Raw genomic sequence first — 10,000 nt, 5'->3', positions numbered from 1 at the left:
GATAGAGACTGTGTACCTATAGGTGAACATTTGTTTTATTATATCTATTTAGGTGCATATGTATGGGCACGTATGTACACATATATATGGCACACATACAATCACACACATTCATATAATGTTTTCAGCATCAGAAAACAACGAGCCGTAACTGGAGAAAGCACTCAATGTATAGTGTAGCGTCAAATATTTATTTCTGGGGAAAACGTGAGTTGGCTGTTCCTTGAAAGGTTCGCTGAATCGGGCAGTAAGCTGAAAAAAATAAAGTTTTGTCAATTTAGAGAGAAACAACATATATGTATGTATGTATGTATGTATGTATGTATGTATGTATGTATGTACACATGGATGGATGGGTGGATTGGTGGATGTATTTGACCCTAACCCCCGCTTCACAAGAAGTGTTGCTGGAATAAGACCCCATAGCTTAGTGGTTTCGCAAAGGTGGCCGACAAAATAAGTACCAGATATAAAAATAAGTGGTGGGGTCTATTTGTTTGACATTTCAAGGTGGTAACCAAGTATGGTCGTAGTCCAGTGGTTGAAGCAAGTAAAAGAGGACCAATTGAGATGATCTACGTCCAGAAAAATGGTATGTTCAGTGCTCTGATGTATTTTGCTCGATGAATGCTAAACTAATCATTAAAGAAAGATGATGACAACGATGAGTTTTAAAGTGAAGCATTGCAGTAACCACAAACTAAATCAATATTATTTTATATAAGAATAACAAAATTAAAGAAAAGAAAAGGAAAATGAAAAAATGGCATCGGAGGAGCGATGCACACCCTGCGCGCAGAGAAAAGTTTCGCAAATTAGAGTGTGACTTACAATGCGTTGCTTACCCATGCTTTTTAACTGAACTGAATTAAGCTTTGTAAGTGTTTGAGTAAAAAAAGATTAGAAGCGTAAGTAAATGATAGCTAAAAGTAGACTTATATCGATGTCTACGCCAAACACATTCCAGTAAAATTAGTATATGACTAAATAAATAATTATTCAAATAATAATCATGATTATGACAAAGAAAGTGAACAAAATATTGCAAAGAATTGGATAGAAAATATTGCATAGAATTTGAGAAGTGTTTGCAATGTCTTTCAATGCTGGCAGGCGGATCAAACGTATTGTAGTTCGTTGTAGGATATAAATAACATGACCACTTGCTTATCGGGAAATTTGTAAGTTCGATTTAAAAAAAAAAATCCATTATTTTTTTAAGCATCACCATTACATCGGTGACATTAAGAAATCAACTCATAAATAAATGAAACCATGGAATCCATCACTGTACACACACACACACACTCACACAGAGTTTCATATATATACGTATATATTTATGTATTATGTATGTACCCACACGTGTCAACGTGTATAAGTACCTTATGATCTATAGACACATAGACGACGGTCGAGGGTAAATATAATACTAACCGGGTGGTTTCTTGTATTTTTCGTTTTCTTTTTTGTAAGATCCTTAACCAAGATTGCCCATTAAAAGCAAGATTGCGGCAAATGTTAAAATTTTAGTAATAATATTCGCACCATTCAATTTATCTGTAATAGAGAGAAAAAGATATATTCCTTCCTAAATTTGGAATAATGTCAGAAGTTTCAGAGGAGGGGAAAAATCGGGCGTTGTGAGTGTTTATTCAGCGAAAACACCTAAAGCTCCACGATGCTCCGGCAGGGGATGGTGGTGAACCCTGCTGTACTCTTTCACCACAACTTTCTCTCACTCTTACTTCCTGTCTCTGTTGTGCCTGTAATTCAAAGGGCCAGCCTTGTCACACTGTGTCACGCTGAATACCCCCGAGAACTACGTTAAGGGTACTCGTGTCTGTGGAGTGCTCAGCCACTTGCACGTTAATTTCACGAGCAGGCTGTTCCGTTGATCGGATCAACTGGAACCCTCGACGTCGTAAGCCACGGAGTACCAACAAAATATATACATACATAGTAAAGAAGGTAACATTTATATTGTGTGTGTATGTGTGTATGTGTGTGTGTGAGAGAGAGAGAGAGAGAAAAAATAAAGAGATAAAGAGAGAGCCTATGTATGTATGTATGTATGTATGTATGTGTCTTATCATTCGTTCCCCACAATCACTTGAGAACCAGTGTTGGTTTGTTTACATACTCGTAGCTTTTCAGTTCGGCAGAAGGGATTGTTACAATAAGCACTGGTGTCGATTTGTTCGACGAAAACCCTTTAGAGTAACGATCTAGCATGGCCACGGTGAAATAAGTGAAAGAAGCAAAAGGTAAACGATAAAATATACCTGCATTATCTGTGTGTCCGATTGTTGGCGGCAGATTTCCTAGAATAAATTATAATGAATTAAAAACAAAATAGTATTTCGAAACACTATGCTTGATGTTTTAATACAGTTTTTTCTTCCAAACTGGGAAGTGAAATCAAAGCAAAATATGTGTGTGTGTGTGTGTGTGTGTGTGTGTGTGTGTGTGTGTGTGTGTGTGTGTGTGTGTGTGTGTGTGTGTGTGTGTGTGTGTGTCACTAGAGCTACAATCGAGAGTTAGAATCAAATTTCGATCTTGAACTGAAATTCAGTCAATAACTTTTATCTCGTTGTTTTGTATAAAAAATTTTTATAACGATTTATTTGTAAAGATTTTCTTTGTAGAAAGTGTTCTTATATATTTGTCAATATGGGCCGCGCTATATTTTCCTATTGCTAGCTCATCGACTTTAAAATATGAACTAGTACCTATTTCATATTGCTTGAGCCAGAGTTATGCCATTTTGTTTAAATGATAAGGTGTGACTGGATGGAAATCTTTGGTGGCGGGGAGTACTCTTATTTTATCAGTAGGACTTCATTGTCCAATGTAACTTACTTTTTCTAAGACGACAGAATGCGTTTCAGAGAGAGTTAGATGTTATTTAGCACATAGAAACTCCTTCGTGAGGCAGAATATGTCGTGGCTATATCATAAGTTCGAATTACACCGAAGTCGACTTTCTCTTTATTTTAGCTGTCTAACCTCAGGTCTATTCTGCTCAAACAGATCCATAGTCTATGATATTGTGGCGTTGACCAGCATAACAAACGGCACGATTGAAGACAACAAAAAGAATACCAGTAAACACTTACATACTCAAATAATATTGTGTAGTTTATTAAGCAAACTCAATCGTTCGCAAGTGTAATTTCAAAAAAGAAAACTCTGATTATGTAACACTTTGATTAAAGAAATAAAGCATTGTAACATTATGTCCACAGGACGGTTACTACCATTTCACAATCTGTCACAAAGTTACAAAGATATATATATATATATATATATATATATATATATATATATATATATATATATAAAGAAAGAGATTAACGCACCTCTGCCTCACCAAAACCTAATGTCAAGTCTTTTTAAATTGTTTCATCTATGGTAGATTCGGTTGCAGTTTTGCCCAACACTTAAATTGAAACCCCTTTTATTATGAGGAGGACGTATGAACACTATTTAAATGTCATCTTCAGAATAGAGGACGCAAACCCAAAATATACGAGTCACACCCGCCTATAATCTTACCCCACAATATTCAGGGATGAGAAAACAAAGACACCATCAAGGACACTGCTGGTGACTTTGAGACCTGGCTCGTACTAACTTTCGTTGAATAATATTGGCACGTTTCTCCGTGCCGACCTAAATTTCGATGATATGTGGTTGGGAGTAATTTCTCAGAACTCTGCAAAATCACAAAACGATATCAAATTTGTGTATGGCAGAAACGAATGAGAAGAAGAACTTAAAGCTCATCATTTAGGGCAGAGAGATTGGCTAACAAACACGTGGCAGATAGATCCACTTCAAGACTTTCTTTTCTGAAGACTTGAAAGAAAAACAAAATCAACAGCTTCAAATGATGGAAGATGCTGGTCATATGGTGGTACTAAATACAACATGGAAGTCATCAAAATTGATAATTCTCTCTTCGTTGTTAGGAACTAGCCAAGGGATCGAAGAACTCTCTCATTCCCCCAACCACACCCAGTGTAAACATTGAGAGTCATGAAGAACAGTAATAGCAAGAACCCAAATGAATAGGAATTCACTCTTCGCAACAATATTATGGGAACTAAACACTGGAGGCAGGCAGACGTTTTCAAAAACATATGGAATAATGAACACTCCGAATAAAAACAATTCAAAAATCATTAAAACCTTCGAAATGTACACCTATGAGGAGAGACACGCTCTATTCTGAGGTACCTACCTCCTATGAAAAAACCGATCTTTAGTGAAGAATCAAGAGAGAACCGAAAGAGTGTATACATGTGTGTGTGTGCGCGCGTGCGCGCGATCGTGTGTACTTGTGTGTCTGTGTTCATGTGTGAGTGAGTGTGTGTGTGTGTGTGTGTGTGTGTGTGTGTGTGTGTGCGTGCGTGTGCGTGTTGAGAGTGTGTGTGAGAGAGAGTGAGAGAGAGAGAAAGAAAGAGATAAAGAGAGAGAGCGTGCGTATGTATGTGTCTTATCATTCGTTCCCCACACTTGGGAACCAGTGTTGGTTTGTTTACATACCCGTAGCTTTTCAGTTCGTCAGTACAGACCGTTACAATAAGCACTGGTGTCGATTTGTTCGACGAAGACCCTTTAGAGTAATGACTTAGCATGGCCACAGGGAAATAAGTGAAAGTAGCAAAAGTTAAAAGATATAATATACCTGGAGTACCTTGTAGTTCCGTCAGTGTGTGCACCTTTCCTAGAATAAAATGTAAACAATTGAAATTAAATAGTATTTAGAAACACAATATTTGATGTTTTAATACAGATTTTTATTCCAAACTGGAAAGTGAAATCAAAGCAAAATGCGTGTGTTGTGTGTGTGTGTGTGTGTGTGTGTGTGTGTGTGTGTGTGTGTGTGTGTGTGTGTGTGTGTGTGAGTTGATGAGTTTCTTGGCCTGCGGAACCTGTCCCTTCGAAAGCAAAAACACAAACACTTCACTCTGATTAGATGTTTCCTACAGCAAAGCACAACAGTCAGGCAATATTGACATTGTAGCGAGATTACAGTTGTTTTGAACCATCATATTCATAGCTCCCAGCTTTTTACCATGGCTGCCATAAACAAACCCAGGCGATTGTAGCTCAGCCAATCACATCGAATGGTGAGTTAAAATTATTCCCAAATAACTTATAGAATGTTCTAGAACTTTGCCGTCGAAATATTGAAGGCGAACCAGCCTAAACAAATGGACAGATATCAGATTCTACAAGAGGATATGTCGTTTTTTCTATCTTCAAATATTAACAACAATGGGAAACACCACGAATTTATGTTGGTAAATCTCATATTCCCTTATTTCTTTAACTTAATCTATCCTCCCCAATTATACATTATTTTGGTGCTATATAACAGCACGTTAAAGTAACTACATGTTCGTTTATTTGTTAATTCTAAAATGTCATCTGTACAACAGCGGTAAAAATGTACACATTATGTTCCTGGTTAAATAAACAAAATGAAATATTATGTTCAATTTAGTGTGATTTTAAGAATTGAACACGAAACACATGTTCTCTATTGTCGATTCTTCATTAACTGCATCACAATCACGCAAATATATTAACCCCGCTCGTTTCAACCTTACAAGGACTGCTTTCACACAGTGAATTTCTGAAAGAGTCAGGCCATTTACCTCGCAAATACTTCTCAATCAATCTGGAAATCGAAATCGAACCAAAGCCTTCGAAATCTAATCACCTAGTCGATAGGGAATAGACCATTTTTGGTTTGTCTTTGTATCCTATACTATAATGGTGACATCGTCCTCTAATGCAGATACGGTACTTAAATCTTTCAAAATCCCCAACTTCTATTAGTAAAGATCTGAGGTTACATAGCAACAGCAACATTAACAGAAAATTAAACATTTGCTCACCTTTTGAGGTAATTGGTATATGAAGTATGTTGTCAAACACTGCACATGAGATGACTGAGCTATCAAGGTCGTCCAGTTTTACAGTGAAATTATGAATTGACTCTGCTAGAACATAACATTTGTCACTAGTTGAAACATTCACATAATGATGATTTCTAATTTTGCCGCTATAAGTGTCGTCAATCCAAACAAAGGCATGACGACCAAAAGGTGTACCGACATATGCTGTACATCTGAAGATCGATGTCTTATTCTCTTCAAAGGGCGGGTTAAGTAGTTCCAGATTCTTCATGAAAGATTTTGCTGAAAAATAAGCAAATTAACTTTGGTTAATTTTTGGATAATAGAACTACAATAATATATTGAGTAGTTTCACTGATATAAACTACAATCTTCATACTCAACCAAAGTGTATAACAACACTCAAACTATCTGTGATACTAAGCTCTTTGAAATACTGCTTCTAAGTGTTCAACTGTATAACTTTTTAATAAAGGCGGTCCTAGAGCGTTGTGGAGCCGAGTCAATAGCAATAACCATACAAGCACATGAATAATACATATTTATACTTATATAAAGATATATATATATATACATATATACATACATATATATATATATATATATATATATATATATATATATATATATATATATACGTACACACACACACACGCATATATACATAGCTACCGAATACGTGTCACATGTTTTTCCAGATAAATTCCTGTATTTACATAATATCGAGGTCTCTTTCTTTCTTTTGTTGTCCTTGCTATCGATATATATATATATATATATATATATATATATATATATATATATATATATATATATATATATATATATATATATATATATACATATATATATTGTATAAATGTCAATGTTTGTATGTTCGTCTGTTCATGTGCTACTTTTAGACTCGAAAGTGAAACAGAAAATGCCAGAGGTCGTTCCTTATGAAGTCTTAATGGAAGGAGATTCTCCTTCCGAACAGTAATTCTCCTCCCCTCTCTATCGTCTTCCTCGCGCACATATCGTCCCATTTTTAAGATAATTCAGCTAATAAAACCTGTTTATATATTTCTTTTACATTCTCTTTTTTATAATTGTCCTTTTACTTGTAACTACACCTTTTCTGTCTTAAAATTCATAAAAAATTGTTTTTGGATGGTTTGGGGAGCCTGGAACGGATTAATTATATTGCAGTTAATTTCAATGGGGAAAATAATTAATTTTTAAAACGAGTAAATTGCATAACTAGTGCTGTACCCAATAAGTAGAATATTTCTGCAATAGAAAATACAAAACCAGAGTAAAATATTGCATATATCAAATGCTACAAATGTGTTCCCGATAGTGCAGTAGAAACACGCAATAGGGATAAAATTAATGATATTGGGGCTTAATAAGTGAAAACAAATAGAACTAGTAAAACTGACCTTTCAGAAGTTTAGGTTTTGAAGATTCCAAAGGTGTTTCACATGTGTAGTATGTCGCATCCTCGCAAGTGGGATTGTAATTCCAGCATAAAACCTGACCTTTATCACCTACAATTTCAGTACAGTCGAAACCTTCCTGCATGATTGTTTTCTCATAGACACCCTTCTTGTATTTAAATTTTACAACGGTATGGTTTTGATTTTGCACCAGAAAAAACTCAACAAGATTTGGCACATCATAGACACATATTATACCAATTTCACCAACGGTTACAAAGTCGATACCCACAAGAGGGAATATATCGATAAGTTCAACAACTGTGTAGAAAAAAAGAAAAAGGAATGAATCAAAGGAAGTGTTTTGTAATAAAACACAACTGCATTTACAGAACAATTTGAGAGAAGAAGAAGAAGAAGAAGAAGAAGAAGAAGAAGAAGAAGAAGAAGAAGAAGAAGAAGAAGAAGAAGAAGAAGAATATAATGATGACTATAAAAAAGTAGGAGAAAGATGACCAATAGAAATTATGAGTGTAAATTTGAATATGGATTGCATTGTGCTCAAATAAATTTTGCATAATGTCTTGTAATGCTCTTTTTTAATGTTTATTGTTGTCGTCATTTAGGGCACAATGAAACTCCCAATTTTCCCTATGTTACAGTCACTCCCAAAATTACTTGGGAAATTTCTGAGTAATATTAAAATCCCTACGTAAAATTCAAATTCAGTTCATTACACTTTCTCTTTCTCTCTCTCATCCACACGTTTTCTCTCTCTCTCTCTCTCTCTCTCTCTCTCTCTCTCTCTCTCTCTCTCTCTCTCTCTCTCTTTCTCTTTCTCTCTCAGTATTACACTCACACACGCACACACATATACCTGGTAACAATATACATAGCTTTTCCGTGCGTGTGTGTGTGTGTGTGTTTGTGTTTGTGTGTGTATGTGCGTGCATGCGTGCGTGTGTGTGTGTGTGTGTATGTGTGTGTATGTGTGTGTGAGTGAGTGAGTGGGTGAGTGTGAGTGTGTGTGCATAAATTTATTCTTCCTTTATTTCAGCATGTCATAATTGTCTTTTTAAGCGACTGAAATCAGTAGCAAATTTTGATAGAAATTTAAACACTTTCTTTCTTTTAGACATGGTACAGTGTTCTAAGTATTTTCATCCTGTTGATCTCTTTTTTTACATATAAATTTACTCGTATGAAACCCCTAATGCTGTGTTCGCATCCAATAAGTCCTCTTCCCAAGCTAATCTGTCATATGTCTCAACTTTTCTTTCTTCCTTATCGCATACCTTGTTGTCTGCTAGGTATGCTATATCAATTATCCAGCATAGTTTGTTTTCTTTCTCAATTAACACTATGTCTGGCTTCCTATTCTCTATCTCATGGTCGCACTGAATCATAAATTCCCGTAGGATCTTTGCATTTTTATTTTCGATGATACCTTCGGGTTTGTTGTCGGACCAATTTTTGGTTCTGTCAAGTCCATACTTGTTGCAAAGTGTCCAATGGACAAGCCTGGCTATATTGTCGTGGCGTCTCTATATTCTATCTGGGCTAGTGGCGTACATTGGCTGGTAATATGCCATACAGTTTCACTGATTTGTCCACAGATTCTGCACTTATCACTTTCTGCTGTGTTGTCTATTCTGTATCTAATGTAGTTTGTTCTTAGTGCTTGCTCATGGGCAACACAGGTTAGAGCCTCTGTTTCCGGTTTTAAATCACTTTTAATCATCCTTAGCCATCTTTTTTTTTATTCTTTCTGGGTTAGTGGCGTACATTGACTGGTAATATGCCATACGGTTTCACCATTTTGTCAACAAGTTCTGCACTTTCTGATGTGTTATCTATTCTGTATTTGATGTAATTCGTTTTTAGGGCTTGCTCTTGGGCAGCACAGATTAGAGCCTCCGTTTCCGGTTTTAAATCACTTTTAATCATTCATAGCCATCTTTTCTCTCTGTCTATCTGTCTATCTCATGTGTTTGCGCGCGTGCGCTGAAGGGGAGAGGGAGACACTGAGAGTGAAAGAGCGGAAAAGCAGATTCTACCTTCAATTCCTCGTGTATTTGTTATGTATCAGTTGATATGATAGCCAGATGATTTTACGTGGCGAAGGGTGTGTAGTACTGCCACAATCTAATTATTGGCGGGCTGAGATTAGCATGTCCTATCAGGTACTATAGTGATACAGGCAACCGTCCAGCATTCCTTTGGGCAGCTGTCCAGCAAACCTCGACCTCCCTGAGCTCTGGGAAGGTAAAGGCGATCCACGTCTGCCTTTGGATGGTGCATCATATTACAAGTCAGTAGCTTGCGGATTTTTCTATCAATTTTCATTATTTCACTGGTATTCCAGTTAAGCACATTGAAGCTATAAAGAACAACTGGGGCTGCTAAGGAATTTATGGCTAACACCTTATTATATGCATTCAGCTCAGTCTTCAGAAATGCTCGAACTCTTCTATAACATTCCTTCCTAACCTTCTCTTTCATGCTTGCATGCTGGATACCAGAGCCTTCATTAATTCCTACGTATTTATAGGTTTGTTCCTGCCCAAATTCCTTTATTACTGTTTTGACATCTAATTCTATTGAACTTGACTTTACCAGTTTCCCTTTCTTAAAAGTGGCTTTGGC

At 36.2% G+C, this 10,000-nt stretch overlaps 1 protein-coding gene across 1 annotated transcript in view; it reads right to left on the bottom strand.

Moving 5' to 3' along the window:
• Positions 1–13: 13 nt before the first annotated feature.
• The window catches only part of LOC106880707 (uncharacterized), a 12,265-nt gene continuing 2,278 nt past the window's right edge, over positions 14–10,000 (bottom strand). The window contains exons 2-7 of the mRNA XM_089338115.1: positions 7,358–7,675; positions 5,913–6,215; positions 4,694–4,732; positions 2,286–2,324; positions 1,438–1,560; positions 14–252 (exon numbers count right to left, since the gene is read on the bottom strand). Of these exons, the coding sequence (XP_089194241.1) occupies positions 1,481–1,560; positions 2,286–2,324; positions 4,694–4,732; positions 5,913–6,215; positions 7,358–7,675 (779 nt within the window). The 3' untranslated portion in view covers positions 14–252; positions 1,438–1,480. The remainder of the gene's footprint in view (positions 253–1,437; positions 1,561–2,285; positions 2,325–4,693; positions 4,733–5,912; positions 6,216–7,357; positions 7,676–10,000) is intronic.

The sequence above is a fragment of the Octopus bimaculoides genome, chromosome 20 (genome assembly GCF_046866305.1).
Source record: "Octopus bimaculoides isolate indiv1 chromosome 20, ASM4686630v1, whole genome shotgun sequence".
Classification (NCBI taxonomy): Eukaryota; Metazoa; Mollusca; class Cephalopoda; order Octopoda; family Octopodidae; genus Octopus; species Octopus bimaculoides.
Note: the sequence above shows the minus strand (reverse complement) of the source record. Positions and strands in the feature narration are given on the sequence as shown.